This window comes from Phaethon aethereus (assembly GCF_964289735.1).
Source record: "Phaethon aethereus genome assembly, chromosome: 12".
In the NCBI taxonomy this organism is placed as follows: Eukaryota; Metazoa; Chordata; class Aves; order Phaethontiformes; family Phaethontidae; genus Phaethon; species Phaethon aethereus.
The window spans coordinates 19,893,079-19,911,041 of NC_138588.1; the positions used below are offsets into that span (position 1 = coordinate 19,893,079).

Genomic DNA, 17,963 nt, shown 5'->3' on the forward strand with positions numbered 1-17,963 from the left:
CTTTAGCCAGCAGAGCCTACCATATAATGAGTGTCTCTGCATCACTCTTTCGCTACGCAGATCGCACAGAAGATGGAAGTATTATCACTACTTCACAAGTAGGAAAAATCTTTTAAAAGTCAGATGAAGTAGTTGCTCCCAGCGGTCTGAGCTCAAACTGCCCTAGCTCTAGTTTGGCGCTTTACTCTCAAAAACATCCCACCCTTAAGCATGGAGAAGAATAAGCACTTCTTAACTGCTTTAGGTGGGACTTTAAGATAGCTGCCTCAGTTCTTATTTATTGTAACTGCAGTGTGTTGTCTCCCTTGCCACACGCTGCTCGGCAAGGGACAGGCCACAACATGGGGCCTCCCGCAGCGCAGCCTAAGCAGACTCCTACAGCTGACACACAGTATCATCAACACTTTAAAAAATAATGAGACAAATACCTCAAAAATTAAGGCAAATAAAAATTTTAAATTGTCCCTATTTCAACAGCTTTGGGTTTTGACAGTTTGAAGGGCATGGGTCTTTTTTTTTTTCTTCTTTGCTGCAACAAATACCTGCCACTCTTTTCGTATTTTTTTTTCTCCTTGTAAACGACCCAGTTCTAGAAGCTGAAATTTTATAAAAGGACCAAATGCGTCAAAACTGGAGGCCGCTTGGCAAACGGCTTGTGTTCGTCACTATGTAGATGCCGTAACGGTACCTCCTCAGACACTACACCCGGGACTCTCCGCCGGGCTCCGCCCTCCAGCGGCCGCGGGCTGAGTCCACCCCAGCCCCTCACGCACCTCCGAGAGCGACGGCTCTCCGCCAGCGCCTCCGCCAGCTCGCCCGCGGCAGCCAGGCGCGGTCTGCCGGGCGGGTAGCAGGCAGCTGCCGGGCGCTGCCCGCGGTACCTCAGCGCGGCGCGGGAGCGAGCGCACCGCCCTCAGCGGACCGCCGCGGGGGCGGGAATGTTTCCCGCCACACAGGGCCGGGGAGCACTGCTGGGGCGCAGGAGGACGAGGGCATCGCTGCCGCCAGGAGCGGGATAAGGAAGGAGCCTCAGACGGCACCGGCACGCGGGAACTGAGAGAAGGCGGTCCGGCCAGCGCTGCCGCAGCGGCTCTCTCCCTGGGGGCGGGGCCTTATGGCCGCGTGGGCGGGGCGTGCCGCGCTCCGCGCGCCGGTTCCGGTCTCGAGGCGGGCGCGGGTGTTCTCGGGCCTCAGCGAGCCGCGGTGCCTGGGAGCATCATGGCTGCAGCCGCGTGGATGCCTACGGTAAGCGAGCGGGAGCGCGCCCCTTCACCGCGCCGCCTTCAGGCGCTCGCGTGTGACCTTGGCCTCGGCGGCGCCTGAGGCGGTGCCGCCGCGGAGGGCCGCCCGCCCGCCCGCCCGCCCGCAAGGTCGCGGTGCTGCCGGGCCCTGGCAGCGCTGCCGAGGGGCGGAGGGCTGCAGGGCTCGCGGCAGAATGGCAGGTTCTCTCCCGCACACCCTCCCCGGGCCAGACCCGCGGGGCGGCGGCGGGAAGGGTCCGTGGCGCGCCGTTACGCGGGCGCCCGGGAGGAGGCCCGGCCGAGCCGGGGGAGTCATCCCTCTGGGCGCGGCCCCGCGGCGGCGGCCTGGCGGGGAGATCGCGCCGTAGAGGTCACCGCACCGGCAGGGCGGCTCGCCGCAGCCGAGCCGGGGAGGCGACCGGCTCTCGGGCAGCAGCGGGCGAGCCCCTGGCGGGCCCAGCTGTGCGCCGCGTCCCAACAGCGAGGGCTGGAAACGGCATTCCGAACAGGATCCGTGATGTAGGTCGGGACGGAGTCTTCTGGGGAAAAAATACAGTTACCGGGTTCTGCCCGATTGCTTCCGGCCCGCTACCTGTCCTTTGGGATTCACTGGCTCTGAACTGTTCTGGAACGCAGACGTTACTCCTGGGGCTATCAAGGAGATGCTGCTGCTTTTTGCCTTCAGTAAATGAAATTTCTTTTGCACCTTTAAATAATAGCCTTTGGAGGCTAAGTCATCGAGGAAGCCTCGCTGCACATATAGGCTAAAATATGGAAGAACTGTCAGGAGTTAATCACGAGTCATGACTTTAAGGTCAGAATGGATCAATTTTGTTCCGCCCGATTCTCAGCTAACGTTACAGATGTTGAGCTTAAGCATAACGTGCTAGGCCCATGATTTCTGGCAAGACAGACTGCATGTCCCATCCCCGGGGCTGCTCTGGCATGTGAATCCTGACTGTATGCGGGAGCCGTACCGTGAGGGCACTTACACTTGGGTAGTCAAATTCCCCTTTTCATTTATTGCTCTAGCTGCTGCCTCAAATATTTGGCTTGCTATGGTAAACATCACTTGCTTGTTGCAATGACCTTGTACATCTCATGTTGGGTTGCAAGTAAAAATATATTCTAGCTTAAATACTTCTCCGACAGCATTTGTTACAACATACATGAGAACTGTATTCTTTCTAGTTGTTTCTACTAGTGCTGACATAGTCTGTCCCTTCTGCCATACAGCTACGTTTAAGCATACATGTCAGTAACGGTAGGAGGTAACAAATAGAAATTGGACTGGAGAGGAATACAAATTGTCAAATACATTCCTACCTATCCGGATAGCTGCAGACAGACTTGCATGCATGAGTGGGGTGGAACTGAAGTAGCGTAAGTCTGTTTACACTTAGAAGGCTTCTGACTCTTGAGTCACAGAGGCATGAAGAACCCTAGAGATGAGGAGAAGACCAGGAGGCTGTGATTTTTCTGCACTTAGGTTATTGATACTGATACAATTGGGGATTTTGTCCGTGGTGCTCAGCTAGGCAAGAGCTTGAGCTATCACCCCAGTTTTGAAGCTTAATGCCAGCTCAGAATATTCAGATGTTCAAAAGTGTAATTCTTTGACTATGCTGTGTAGACTCGTTGCTATGGTGAATTTTGCCTTTAATGTGCATGTCAGTTATGCCTTTTAAAACTGTCAGGCACGCAGAAGGCTGCAGTACAAAATCTACAGCTGTAAAAGGCGGAAGAACAAATTCACTGGAGTTTGAATGGAAGAAATGATACTAATGCAAAGTAGTTTTGGAAACGTTACCTAAAATGTGTAAAGATACTGTCTACCCAACCGTTAGTAAAAGTGTTTGATTTTTCTCTTTGCTTTCCACGAATCCTAATCCTTAGCATATCATCTATTTCGTTAGAGTTACTGCAACCTTATTTTAAATGTGGAGTAAGTAAGGACTCGGGTTATCGTGCAGTGACTTCCCCTCACCCCCTGGCAAGATAGGATAGTATGGCACACTGCAAACCAGGACAGCTGTCCTCGGTTTACCTTGTGCTAAGAATACCCGCACGAGGTGTTAGTGCACAGAATGTTAGAGAGCAACTTGGCAAAGCGTTAGTTACTCTTGTTTCATTTGGATTTTTATGCTAGTTCCGAGATGAGAAATTTAAAGCAATATGATTTTCAAATGTGGATTTGCTGCAATATTGTTAAAATCACATTTGTGTACTAAAATAGCATCTTCTTGGTTTATATTCTTGCAGGTTTCTCGATTGTTAGGTGCTTTCAAAAACCAAAAACAGGTGACCAGAAGTTTTGGTAGTGCTGTGAGTATAATAGTACCATTTTTTTTCTTTTAAGAAGTTTCTCAAGGAACATGTTCAGAAATTTGTAAGATTGCTGTTGTTACTCTTACTTGCTCAAAAAAGAAGGCCTAAATAAGTGGGCACACATGCTCTTAATGCCTTGCTGTATTTATATTGGTTAATTACTGTCTTTGGCAATTGCATATTGAAGCGTAAGTGATAATACGCTTTAAAAGGCTCTAGCAAAAGATAGATGTGGCATGAAAACTTTTCACAAAATATGGACATAAGCCAGTCTTCTGAAACTCATTTGGAAACGGGCAAATATTGGGCAAAGTAGAAAGACTGTTGAGAAGCTTCTCGTTTTCTTTATTTTGCAGACTTTCGTCTAGGCACTAGATTTACTTTACTGCTGCTTTTAGAATACCTTTCATCTAAAGTTCTGCCTTTTCAAGGCCCTCTGTGAAGTATTTTAGACACTGATTGTGTATTCGCTTGTAGATGTTTTACCTTCTTTATGTATAATGTGTTTGAAATGCCCATGAGCCTTTGTTTTTTAGTGCAGGAAGCCTTGAAAACTGCTCAGGCAGAAGCAGGGCTCAGCACCACGGCATGCACCCTTAAGCAGGACTTAATTTTAAAGAGGAACTGTGGCTTTTAATTATAAGTTTTGTAGAACAACAAGTAGAACAACTAGAAAAGAAACCGAAGGGTCGTTCCTATCTTGTACAGTATAAAAAAATTTAGAAGGTGAGGCACCTCCGATTCTGTTTATACCACGTTACTGTTTCAGATGAAGCGTTCTCTGTCTTAGGAGGAGTCCTGCTGTGCTGTGAAGCAACAACACAAGACAGCACAAAACTAATCTTGAGGCATTCCATCAGTTATGTGCTTGCTCAACAGCAGTACGCTTTTATCTGAAGCTCTGCTTCTTTTGTGGTGCACAGTGAATTTCTTTGCCTCAAATGAGTTAAAAAATCAGTCAATATATATTGAAATTCTGACTATTTTGTGTGGAGAAGGATGGAAACATGTCTATGGAGTTGATTCTGATTGGGGTTTTGCAAATAATGCTGCATCTGAGCTGTCATTTATGTAGGTAATAAGCCCTTACAAAACTGCTGGAAATCTTGAAGTAAAACAAAAAGAGCTGGGGCATGTATGATTAGAATAGCGATCATAATTATTTTTTTCTATCAAAGCAGAGTACTTTCTTCCCCTGCTATTCATGAGCCTGGACTGTGCAATTTATTTCAGCTGTTTGAAAATGATAAAAGAAAGACGACTGAGAACATTATGGGAGGAAAATAACTTGGTATTGTTATTATCTGAGATTTTTAGGAAGTCACTCGAGAAGTTTAGATATCCATGAGATTTATCTTTTTAGGGTGAATGTAGCTTTTCATAAATTTAATGTTTTCTAACATGTGTCAGTATTATGCAGCAAGCTGATAATATTGGAGACATACGGGTAACAGAGCCCTAACTAGGTAATATTATCTCCTCTCCAAATGTCAAAAGAAAGCATGCTGACATCATTCATTCCAAAGAGTACTGAGCAGGAACCTGCCTTTCAGGTTAAACCTCTGTGTTTTGAAATATGAACAGATAGTAGGCAGATTTTTAAACAATTCTCTCAAAACATTTGCACGTTCTGTTTGAAAGCAAGCTAGTCATTCTCGCTTCTGTCCAGTACCACTATTCTTCACAGTGAATATTTGGTAACTGAAACTTTCTTTGCCTTTCTAGTAGTTACTCGGCTCTTACAACATGTGAAAATGTTTTCTACATAGAAAACAAGCATTCATTTGTTGTACTACTGATATTTCTTCACCTAGGTACAAACAGTAACTTTAATCCCAGGAGATGGCATAGGACCCGAGATTTCTGCTGCTGTCATGAAGATCTTTGATGCTGCCAAAGTAAGTCATATTTGCCTTGCTGTAAGTGTTCTAAGTTTAAAAACAAGCATTAATTAGGTGTATTAAAAATGTTTTCTCTTTAACTTCCAAAAGATCAAGTCACGTTTAAGCTATTAAAGCTTCTTGACAACAGAAAGAGTCTGAAGGTTCAGCTAATAAAAGATGGGATTGCGATATGAAGGCGGGGCTTGAAACTGTTAGCTGGCGGAGGAGTAGAGAGTTGAGAGCAAATGCTGCTGTTTTAATTTTTGGAAATATGAACTCAATATATCACGTGAAATCATCCTGTTGATGTAGCAATCCTGAGCAACTGGAGGATGTTCTTTCATCCATTGTGACTTCCAGTGCGGATGAAAGCATGCGATGAAAAGACTGGCTTACTTAGAAATCAAACTGCTGCACTGCCAAACACATTCACTTTAAGCGATACGAAAACTGAGTATATCCAAGAACTGTTTCACTACTTATCTGAGGACCTTCATCAGAATTTGTCTGGATTCCTTCAAAGGAAATACAGCTCATCAGGAAAGATGCCTGTTAAATTGTTCCACATCAGTAACGGCAACAAGGCATATTCCCTTTCTATTACAACTATACAACTTAGATTTGGAAAAAGTGAAGTTCTCTTTAATTATATGTGAAAACCTTGTAATAGTTTTGGTAGTTCTGGGGAGTCAAGCAGGAGGTGTGGAGGAGTAAAACCTAAGTCTGCGTGTGAGTGCATGTTTTCAATACTTTGTTTTAAAGGGGATTCCCTAGTATACTGTGCTTAGATTGGTTTTGTTTGCTTATGAAAGCGCTTGCATCTTTTTCTTTATGGTCCTTCTTGATGAGATGCGTGGGTGGCAGCCTGTTTCCACTTAGAAGATTCCCGTGGTCAATTCAAATTCAGAAAGCATTGTGGAACGTTGGCAGATTTTCAGTTAGAGAAATACATATCTATGTTACGTACTGTCTTCTAGGCAGTATGGACGATGAGTTCTCAATGAATTCAGTTTTCAAACGTCTCTGTATACAAGGAACTCAACAGCTCTAACAGCTTGAAAGACATAGCATGTATGTTGCGGTTCTAATGATTTCTGTTTATATGATGCCTAGGGAGGCAGCTTGTGGTATTCAAGTTTATGATGACACATTGCTCATACTATTTCATTTTTGCTTACTTAATTACATTTTTTTTAAAAATGTTCATTTTTGAGTTCAAACATCTCACGCTTACTCTCACTCACCAGAGAAAGATAGTTTAGGAAGGCCTGGACAAAATTCCTTATGCACCTCTTTGTAAAAGGGAAGTTAAAACTTGAAGCAAAAGTTACGATATTTAAGCTAACATAGAGTAAATGTGTTTAGGCTCCTATTCAGTGGGAGGAGAGGAATGTTACAGCTATCCAAGGACCAGGAGGGAAGTGGATGATACCTCCAGATGCCAAAGAATCCATGGATAAAAACAAAATGGGATTAAAAGGTATTTTATGGGTTAATACAAAAACGTTAAAATACTGTTGGTTTTATTGTGAGTGTGATTTAAAGACAAAGCCCTTCATCTGTAGCACAATAAAATGGCTAATTGTAGGGGACAGCCTGTCAGGTAGTATTCTGTAATCTTAAAATCGTCCTTTGTTTCAAAGCTGTAACTTTCATAGGTCTTCTAGGGAAGGTGGGTATTATTACATACCAGCCTTTGGACTCTATGCAGAATGCATTTCTAATGCAGTTGATATACAGTAGGATGTGGTAACTATATTCCTCATGAATAGTATCTTTTTATGTTGTTTTCAGTGAAAACTTTTTGTAAAAACTCCTATTCCATGTAAGTGTCACAATTTGGCCTTTAAACAGCTGATTAGTACCACCATGTAGTGCTCCTGTTAGCACAAATTCCCATGGCATTTCAGCATAAGGGTTAAATAGGAATTTGGAGATCCTCTGTGAGAGTACTACTTCACCTAGAGTTTCAACTCTCAAATTCATGAGGGGTTTACCTTCTCATTCATTCTTGTATTTCTTTTTTTTCCTTCAGGGCCATTAAAGACCCCAATTGCTGCAGGGCACCCATCAATGAATCTGCTTCTGCGTAAAACCTTTGACCTTTATGCAAATGTACGTCCCTGTGTCTCAATTGAAGGGTACAAAACCCCATACACAGATGTGAACATTGTCACAATTCGAGAGAACACAGAAGGCGAATACAGTGGAATTGAGCATGTGGTATGTTCCTGGTGGGTTTTCTGTGTTTCATGAATGATAACTTTGCCCATTGCAGTGGCCTACAGGGTTCGGTGGTGTTTTTTAAGTTTGCTACCCATGCAAAAGTGATTTTATTGAGAAATGTGTTGTTGAGACTGTTTCACTCAGAATTCTACTGCTTTGTTCCTAACATTCATACCTGTGACTTGAAAAATGAGCTTACACTTTTACTATCAATGCAACTACTGTCTTTCAGATTGTGGAAGGTGTTGTGCAAAGTATCAAGCTGATCACAGAAGAAGCTAGCAAGCGTATTGCAGAATTCGCTTTTGAGTATGCCAGAAATAATCAGAGAAGCCACGTTACTGCTGTGCACAAGGCAAATATTATGTATGTTGGCATCTCTTTTTGAGGAGAACAAATAGTAATACATATTTAATTATAAATAACTTCTAAAATCTTCCTCAGATGTGTAACATCTGTTGATGCTAGTGGGAATAAGTGAAATGGGCAATAAGTAAAATAAATGCCCCTAAGTAGAACAGGTAATACTGACCCAGTATTGATAGTGCTGTGATAATTATGTACTAATGTTTTTATTAGTAAGCTTGTAGTAATCCTGTGACTTTCTTGCGAAGTTCTTTATTTTTAAAATAGTCTTAAACTAGAAAAATGCCTTTAAAAACTGAGGGTGAACATGGCTAGTGTCTTTTACAGTTTCCAAGCCACTTTGTACTGAACTGAGTCATAACACATGTGATATTATGTGACACCACCTTTACAAACTCAGTAAGCTTTTAGTAAATGAATAAGTCATTCAGAGAATTAACGTATGCCTGTTAAACTACTGATAGAAAATATTTTAGGAGGACATCTAAAAGGTGTGACTTCTCTGACTGTAATATATTTTAAATATTATTTATGTATAACATAAGGGATAATTACTCACAAATTAAGTTTCTGCACAGTTAATATTTTTATTTAATATAAAATTTATACTATGTTTATTAATATATTATTTAGTAATATAATAATATATTAATATAAAATTATATGTGTTGCATGCAGTTTTATCTTCAGTATTGCTTACAATAACTGCAATATTTGCTTGCTTATTTAACTGCAGGAGAATGTCCGATGGGCTTTTCTTGAGAAAATGCAGGGAGGCAGCAGAAAACTGTAAAGATATTAAATTTAATGAAATGTATCTGGATACTGTGTGTCTGAATGTGAGTATTTATATGTTTTAACTGTGGTTATTTTTTAGTTTAAATTCTTAACCTTAATGAAAATATACTTCTTTCTAGATGGTTCAGGATCCATCACAATTTGATGTGCTTGTTATGCCAAACTTGTATGGTGACATCCTCAGGTATGGAGATTTTTATTTAAACTGACGCAACATGTAAAATATTGTTACTTTCCAGACAGTTATTCAGGTTATATGCTAGCCAGATGGGCGATGATTTTAGGCATCCAGAGTTTAAAGCTTTATAAATCAGACTCTAGATGGGAAGAGTATTATTATTACACTTCAATGATTAATATATTGTTGGGAGGGGCTATATGATGACAACGTGCTTCTTATCTAAAAAAAAGTTTCTGCTTATGGAGGCTATGAATATTGTTCAGAGGGGGCAGAAGAGAAATTTCTCCAAATGTGTGAAGAATTTAATTGCTTAAATAGTAATAAAGAACGATTAGTTAGATATTGGGGAAAAACCTTGTAATCTTAAGCACTAAAACAGATTGTGTGAGATGACTGTGGGATCATGATGTTTACAGCCAGCTAGCCATACAGTTAAATGATTCTGCATAGTCACCAAAGAATGAAATGTGTGACCTCTTACTATCCTACCAGCTCTTGGTTTATGTATTGTATTTTTCCATTATCTTCAAATTAAATTTTGTATTTGAATAACATTCATACTAGAGGTACTTGATGTCTTGAAGGCAAAATCCAGGAGCATACATTTTCCATTCTGTAAAATGTTTAAGTAGAATGTAAATTCAATTAAATACTGTGTGTAAAATTAAGTATCTTAATCTGAACTTTTCAATGTATAACATAACATTGCTTCTCCTTGCACCTCTAAGGAGAGAGTGAGAAAATAGCCTGAACCAGAATTTTTTTAGAAGTTCAACAGCGATTTACATCTTAGAATCCATCTCCTGTTTTTGTACAGATATTAAATGTAAAGGTAACTTACGTATAAGAAGAAATGCTTGTTGAGCTTCTCTTAAAATTGCACTCTTTCTCTGATAAGGCTGCCTGCCACCTCTAAGAAAAACCACACTCCAGCTAATGCTTCTTGCTTTAAGGACTGGTAGAGGAGTCCATAGTGCCCTCACAGCAGCTGTTAGCTGTTAACTAAAAGAGATCAAATCAGATGAGTCCCATCATCAGTACTATTTCAACTTGCTTTACCTAGTTCAGTATCACCAATTTTAAACTTCTCACAGAAATCCTGTGAAGAATTTGTCACAGAAAGCTAGTCTGGTGTCACTTGGAATATGTTCCTTAAGCTACATTCAATAAACTTTAAAACTACTGGTAATTCATCTACCGGAGCAAAATTCTGCCACATTTTTAGAAGGACTTTACATATGAAAAGTAGCTCTGTGGCCAGAGAAAATAAGAATTCTGGATAGTCACAAGGACCTGTACATTACAATTTTTGCTAGTTTTTGAGACTTCTACAGGTATTCTGTGCTTTGAGTACCTTTTGTTGTGCCTATATCTTAATCAGCTTTATTCTAGTATTTGGAATTTCCTTTTAATTTTCCTTTATCAAATTGTCTCCTGCTTGTAGGTCTACACATTTTCAAATGTTCCAATGGAGTACAAGTGGTTAACAGAATCTCTTATTCCCCAATATTATTCTTAGAGTGTGTGGGTGTATAAAATAAGTTATTGTTGCAATAAAATGAGAAACAAAAGTATGTTAATCGCTTGCAGAGAGGCACCTGTATATGGTAAAACTCGTGGGGTTTTCCCTCTTTTTTTTTTTTTTTTCCCTCCCCAGTGACTTGTGTGCTGGACTGATTGGGGGTCTTGGAGTAACACCAAGTGGAAATATTGGTGCTAATGGAGTTGCGATTTTTGAATCGGTGAGTCTTCATATGTAAGGTGTGGTAACAATAACTAATTTGTCTCAACTTGAAAATCTAAAACTTTTCCGTGACATACAATAAGGCTGTCATTTAACGAAGTGCTCCATAAAACTATTTTTTACTGTGAAGCTGCTGAAACTTTATCCAGAGAGAGTAGTTACAAGTATATATTACACAAAGTTTTTTGCATGTCCTTTTACTGACACTTTGTTTTCCCTTTTTTTCATAAGATACATACCCTCTATGAAATAGAACTTGAGGGGCACAACTGAGAGATATTAGATTACCTAGATCCCCCTTTCTGATGCCTTTAGAACTGAATTGTTCTGGTCTTTCCTATATTCTTTCCATTAACTGTATCACAGTGAAGTCAGTCCTATTTTAATATGCTTGTGCATGAGGACTATGTTTTAGGTTGCTTGCATGCACTTGAATTGCCTAGGACATTTTAATCAGCATATTGGCATCGTAACAGATAGGTTCACTTTTATTTCTAGGTTCATGGAACGGCACCAGACATTGCAGGAAAAGACTTGGCAAATCCAACTGCCCTTCTTCTGAGTGCTGTAATGATGTTGCGTCACATGGGACTACACCAACATGCCACAAAAATTGAGACAGCTTGCTTTGATACAATCAAAGATGGAAAGGTAATATGAGGGTGTGCAAATAAATGCAGTGAATTAAAATCATATTCTGTCACAGCAAAAATGAACTTAGAACATTAGCACCAGAACAGTGGATGACCTGTTTTGCTGGCCTGATGCACGAGCAGCGCCGCTATCCTTCTCTTATAGTAATTATATTCTCTTTAGTGGTATTAAATCTGCCTAGCGTAGTAATAAGGACAGGCTGTAGCATTCCTTGTGTCTCATCTTTCTTACATTTCCACAGCTTTGTTAATTCTAAAAGCTAAAATGGGATGTCTTTTTCATGAAGGGGATTAAAGGTTTAAGTAACTAGTGATATTTCACTTGTGAAGTTTATAATGCATACAAAGTGTATATATTTCAATCTGAATCCTGAAGTGAAGGACTCTCACTTGCTCACAGGCTTAATCATCCACTTCGTTTATAGCATTTCAGTCCTGACTGTAATACTTCTGCTCCTATTTTTTGAAGTCAGTTATTTCTTTTTCCCTCCCAACTGCTTTCACTCCTTGTTGGACTACAAAAGAACAGTTTTGATCCAGTATTTACATTTTCCCTTAAGATTCTATGTGATTTCCCCTTGGCAATTAGTGTCTCCAGCTATTAGAGACGCAAATGGGATATTTGGGAACGAGGCTTATGCTCCAAAACCTGGCTTGAACTTGTGCTCTTAATGTTACTGGTTCACTCATCTACTTTGACATCCACCTTTTCAAAACATAGATGGAAAGATCATGAAGATAGCAGTTAAAGAGGATTAGCAGTTAGCCGTGCTGGACGGGCTATCTTGGACAGGAGCATAAAAAGCTGCTTTGTGATTAAAAGTGACAAGCATGTTTAAACAAAAAGCTGTCATCATTTCATAAGTGGTCTGTTTGCAGCTGCCTTACTGTGTGTAGGAGCCAGTTAAAAAAAAAATCTAAACTTACAAGTGAATAAAGAGGTGCTCCTGTAAACTTCCTATTTACTGCTCTGGAAATGAAATCCTCCATCTGCAGGTCAGTAATTCTATGGAAGATAACATAGTGCAAGTGTTGTGACATGGCTACTTGTTTACTAGTTACTTACAATGTTATGATTATAAGCTCACAGTGGAGAGAATCTTTTTAAATTGAAAAAAGCATAATGCAGTTAAAATTAAAAGATCCTAAAATAGTAACTTTTATTGCCTCTCATGCTTGCTACTTCTCCCTTTCCCCCAGCCATTTAACGAAGATCTCTGTGTGTGTCATGTAAAGGGAAAACTAATGATTTTAAATCACCTCCTAGACCGCTTTAATCTAGCTAGGTCGGACAAGCAGTGTTCTCCACTTTTTTTTCTAATTTTATTATCTTCATGCTGCCAGGCAGGAGCTGTACTTGATGAAAAAGTTTCTTTTAACTCTGCATTTTTCCATCTCTTAACTAAACTAAGCAAATTTAAAGAACTGTTAACATGCAGCATTAAGAGCTATGTGTGCTTTTTCTGTGTGGGTTTCCTTTAAAAAAACCCCAAACTTTACTCAATGACTGTCAGTTAGTTGCCTTTGCACTGAGCCTTCATATATAAATTTTACTTCCAAAGGACAAACTTCTTACTGAAAATGTAAATACTTAACAATTCATTACACTATTTATGTGGCCAAGGGACTGTGGAGAGCTTTCGCCCAAACAGACTTTCTTCCTGTAGTTAAGTTAAAATCTGATAACAGAATGCTTGATGTTCAAACTCAAGTTTTCTCTGCCTGCTTCAGTCTGCATAGTCCTTATTGATGAAGGCTATGTGGGATGTGGAAAAACTCAAACTCGATGTATTCCTTCTCACAACTATTTAGTACCCATATACAACATGTAAGAAGAACATACAGAACTGTTCAGAGACAAGACTAGCCCCTTAAAACGGTTTAGTAATGACTATTTTTTCTTTCTTTTAGGTCTTGACAAAAGACTTGGGAGGTAGCGCCAAGTGTTCAGAGTTCACAGAGGAGATCTGCCGCAGAGTACGGGACACAGACTAAACTTTTCTCATACCACTCGTAATAACTCCGAAAGGACACATCACACAAAATACATTATATATAACCTGACGTCCATATGCATATAGTTTGCTTCTCTCTTCAGAGAGCAAACTTTTTAGTTAGGGCCTCTCCATTAATAAATTTAGTCCAAATGGCTACAAATGATGCTTGTGCCTGCTTTCAGTGGACTTTTCTAAGTGCTTTGTTTTATTTATTTTTTTCTATCGGTTGAACGTTTTTATGTAAGTGAATTCTTTCATTGCCACTGTAACTGTCTACCATTTTCCATTTCAACTAGAGGTTTTTACTTTCCACAAAGAAAAATTATGCAAACAAACCAGTAACAGAATTAGTGAAATGTAAAAGCACCTTAATGGTTAAAACCTACTTTATTGATCTTACTGAAATTTAAAAGAAAGGTTTTCAGCCTAACAGTAGCACAAGATGACCTTCATAAACAGAAACGGGTATAAAATAACTTAAAATAGCAATTTCATGTTAAAAGCAATGAAAAAAACACTTTAGATACTCCGGCGAATCATGAAATATAGCCTTGCCCTCCAAGGGCATGAATAAGGAAACAGAAAATTCTAGAGATATAATCTATTTGTGTATTTTTAAAAAGTCCACAACGATTAACCAGCAAGGGGTAAGAATTAATGTTTAATTAAAGTAAAATTATTTTTCAAATCTATATACCAAAATAATTCTTACAAGTTTTCCTCTCTGAAACACACTTTACAACAGAGTTCTAATTACACAAAATTACTTCTGCCATATATTGTGAGGGGAAAGTATGAACTTTGTAAGTTTATACTAAATTTTTCATGACTTCTCCTAGAATGCTTTTTGTGTTGTACTTTTATGCATAGTCTGTTCAGTGTGTCTTACTGCATCGACTAGTAATTTTATTCTAGAAACCCTGAATGTAAGGGACTAGCCCTAAATGGATTAAGACAGACCGAAGGTTTGGCTCTGGTGCCTCTGTTCCAGAAACACATTTCATCCCTATTCAAGGGGATCTGGGACTATTTTTTCCCTGCTTATTAAGCTTAATGGGTGCAAAAGCAGCCCTTATCCCCTCCCTTCTTCATCCCATACAGATCAGACTGACTCGTATGATGATCTGTATGTCTTAAGGTATATTTCCATTAGCACACCATATAAGAAAACGTGTATTTTAACACTCATGACTATAGCACAGGATTATCCCCACTGCCAGAACCAGGTTTCTTAAAGCTTAATTGTATTAATAGATAGTACTCCACTTGGTGACTTTGTTAGGACTGTTTAGGTTGGTTGTTTCAGAAGTAAAATCGATTTTATGTAACAACTTCTCATGCTGTAGCAACCCAGCTTTTTTTTTATACAGTCTAACATGTTGGAGGAGGGATAGTGAGTTTTATTCCTCATGCACTCTGCTTCTGGTTAATAGAGCAACATTTCTCTCTATGTTTCACAAGCTGCTGCTTCCTTGTTTCCTTTAGATTAATATTGTTAAAGAACTTCTGGATTGCTATTACGCACAAAATGGGGAAAAATAAACTCTTCAAAGTCCTATTGCTTGTTTTGTTTTTATAACCCTAGGCTGCTATCTTGTCTTACGTGTTGAGCTGATTATTGGTACTTGCAACAAATCTGAAGTCTGTAAGATGCGTAAGACTGGTAATGGAACTTTCATGGAAACAATATCCTATTCTGCGTGTTTTTTTTTTTAATCAAGAACAGTGGTTGTAGCCTGCCTGTGTTCACTGTTACAAATCTCTGCCAAAGATCACTTACCAACAGCAAGCCCTTTAGACAACTTTCTGTCAAGAACATCCTTCGCATAATATATTTTTTATATGGCGAAAAAGAAACGCAGCTCACATTTGGCAGAATTAGTACAATGTGAATACTGAAACGTGCAGATACACACCGAGAAATACTGCTTTTAAGCTCTTTTGCTTAAAAAAAGTGCTGTAAACAATTTAAAATAAGTTTCTGTTCTAAGTAGCACTTTAATGTGAGAGCTCCTGTATTTGCTACTTTATGTCTTTCAGTCTTAGGGAGCTATTCCCCCAATTTTTTGTTTATTTCTTTTTAGGAGAAATAGTAATGCTTATTTCAACACAGATTTAAGGAATGATGAGCTGCTGTTTTCACAGAAGTCTGAATTCTAGCCACTGTAAAAAAATGGAAGAGGAGTGTCTTCAGGTTCTGAAATGTTGTGTTAGTGAACGAAAATAAACTTTTCTCTGAGAGGAGGAAAAAACCCAGCCCTTTTACCTTTTTTTAAAGTAATTATTTTTATCACTGGAGTAGTATAACAGTTTCACTAAGCAGTACTGCTAACTACTGATCTACCAAAATATATCATGAGCTACTGGCAACGTCCTGTATAACAAAAACAACAAAAAAAGGGAGAACACTGTATAAAAAAATCTTTTGTGTTTCAGTCTAGAGGAATTGTACCCACTTTATACAACACGAAAGCATGCTTTTAATCTTAATCATTTAGGTCATAAAGTAAAAGCAGTATTAGAAAATGGACACACTGTATAGATGCTTCTGTAAAAAGAGAACAAACTATAAGGTGAGTGTCAGGAATTGACAGCAGTTTTCTAGCAGTTCAGTTCAATAGACTAAAAACCAAAACAAGCATAAATCTTCATTAATGCTTTTGAGTAGGAAATACTTTCTTTAGCTCACAGATCTTTCTTAATACTTGGATGAAAGACTTATTCTTCATAGAAGGAGTCTACTTCATTTCTGTATTTCTCAAGCACGGTGAGCCGTTTTAACTTCATTGTCGGACCTTAAAAGAGGGAGTTAGTCACAATAGCAGAAATAGGAACAAAAATTTCCTACTCCGTTTGAGCTTTGGTTCCTAAGATTTTCTACTGAAGAGCCTGTTGGGAAGAACATCTCCCACTCTAAGTGTAGATACCTGCTAAAAGTGAGAAGCAAGCATGGTATGTAAGGTTGCCTCCACATAAGGATGAGGACTCCAAAGGTAGCTGCAGACAAGGTGATGGGTGATGACTGACTACTACTACTTTTTTCATTAAAAATAATGAGAAGGATGATGTTTTTGAAAGCTTTTAAATAATTCCCAGTTTATTCAGAGGCTGGTAATGGGCTTGGGCCTCTTGTCAGGCTTCCACTGTCTTGCTTCTCTTTTTTTTAACTGACAAGAAATTGTCAGTATTATTACTGGAAGTTACTCATATTGTAATGCACAAGTCATTAATCAGAATTGATTGTCTAATTGCCCAAAGCAACCTGAAATTTGACTATAGAGCTGCACTTGTAAACGAGCACAGATGATAAATATATGCACAGCAAAAACTCCAATTTTTGTGTTCTTTAACACATGCTGCACAACAGTTTCTTCCTTTCCCCCTAGAGGCTGTACCCAGAATTTGGCATACAAAACTGTGTGTGAATACTCTTAGATCAGCAGGCTCTTTACTGTGTGTATACCTCAATATAAATCAGTAAATCTTACCTAGTTCTCCCCCAGAAATGGAAAAATCTCTTGGCAGGACTATCCATTTTTGAATACAATGAACCCTATTAGTAGCATTCATGTTCACTTTGTTGATTCCCTCCTGAATGGCCTGGTAGATCGCCTGGTCTCTTGTAGCTACAATCTCTGATACTTTAGTTGCTTTACTACCAGTCTTCTGGCAGAAGTCTCTAGCTTGCTCGGTGAGAATGTCAGTGGGATCAGATGTATCTGGGTCCAGCACACTCTAAAATATCAAACGAAGTGAATCATCAAATGCTCACTCTTACAAGGCATTAAATGTTTCTCTGATCATTCTGTAAGCCTTAAAAAGCAGAAACACCTACAGATTATTGTGCTTTTCTTTCCACTTGGCTACCAAATGCAAATATTTTTGGCTTATATGCAGATGACATGAACAGACTTAAAACATGTCAATGAATTAGGCAATAAGGTGCATCTGTAGACCTTGAATTTCTACTATATTTTCCTAATTACTCCATTGCTACAAGGGAACATTTAGCTCATCATTAAATTGAATAACCGGGGTGTAATGTCAACAGCTTGAGATAGAACCATTTCCTGAAGTAACATTTCTTAAAGTAATATTTCTGTTGTACCTGTAGGTAGGGAGTATCAGTTGTAGAGGTAAACAACTTGAGAAAAACGGAAGGGTCATTCACTATGTTTGTACACAGAACAAAGTGCAAATGCTTTAGAAAAATGTGGTTTCTCAATTGAAGCATATACCACAGCAAAGTTATTGTTTTGTTCTACAATTATCCTTCTTCTGTCACTGTCCTGGTTTCAAGAAGGATAATTGTAGAACAAAATAACAACTTTGCTGTGGTATATGCTTATTTTCCTGGCTAAACCATGACAGTTACATGAAAAGAACAAATTGTAGAGAAATGTTTCTGTTGGAAAGTCTGTTTCTGTTTGGAACTGGTTTTGCCTGTAACAGAAACATTTGTTAGCTTTGCTCCTCTGCAAGAATAAAAGCTATTATTATGCTCCATTACTGAGACTTCTCACTTCTTCAACATTTCTTAAGTAAA

General features: G+C 39.3%; 2 protein-coding genes across 2 annotated transcripts in view; one reads left to right on the forward strand and one right to left on the reverse strand.

Annotated features, from left to right (window-relative positions):
- ACSBG1 (acyl-CoA synthetase bubblegum family member 1) overlaps positions 1-17,963 on the reverse strand; it is a gene marked incomplete at both ends in the record, with an annotated part of 109,697 nt that overhangs the window by 57,925 nt on the left and 33,809 nt on the right. Inside the window, 4 exons of the mRNA XM_082005082.1 lie at positions 543-596; positions 1,303-1,780; positions 16,140-16,212; positions 16,906-17,152. Coding sequence (XP_081861208.1) covers positions 543-596; positions 1,303-1,780; positions 16,140-16,212; positions 16,906-17,152 — 852 coding nt within the window. The remainder of the gene's footprint in view (positions 1-542; positions 597-1,302; positions 1,781-16,139; positions 16,213-16,905; positions 17,153-17,963) is intronic.
- On the forward strand, positions 331-13,493 carry IDH3A (isocitrate dehydrogenase (NAD(+)) 3 catalytic subunit alpha). The gene is made up of 11 exons (XM_082005416.1): positions 331-1,245; positions 3,504-3,566; positions 5,384-5,467; positions 6,818-6,932; positions 7,488-7,675; positions 7,911-8,044; positions 8,781-8,883; positions 8,962-9,026; positions 10,681-10,765; positions 11,266-11,418; positions 13,332-13,493. The coding sequence occupies exons 1-11, from the start codon at positions 1,219-1,221 to the stop codon at positions 13,413-13,415; spliced, it is 1,101 nt and encodes a 366-aa protein (XP_081861542.1). The 5' UTR covers positions 331-1,218; the 3' UTR covers positions 13,416-13,493.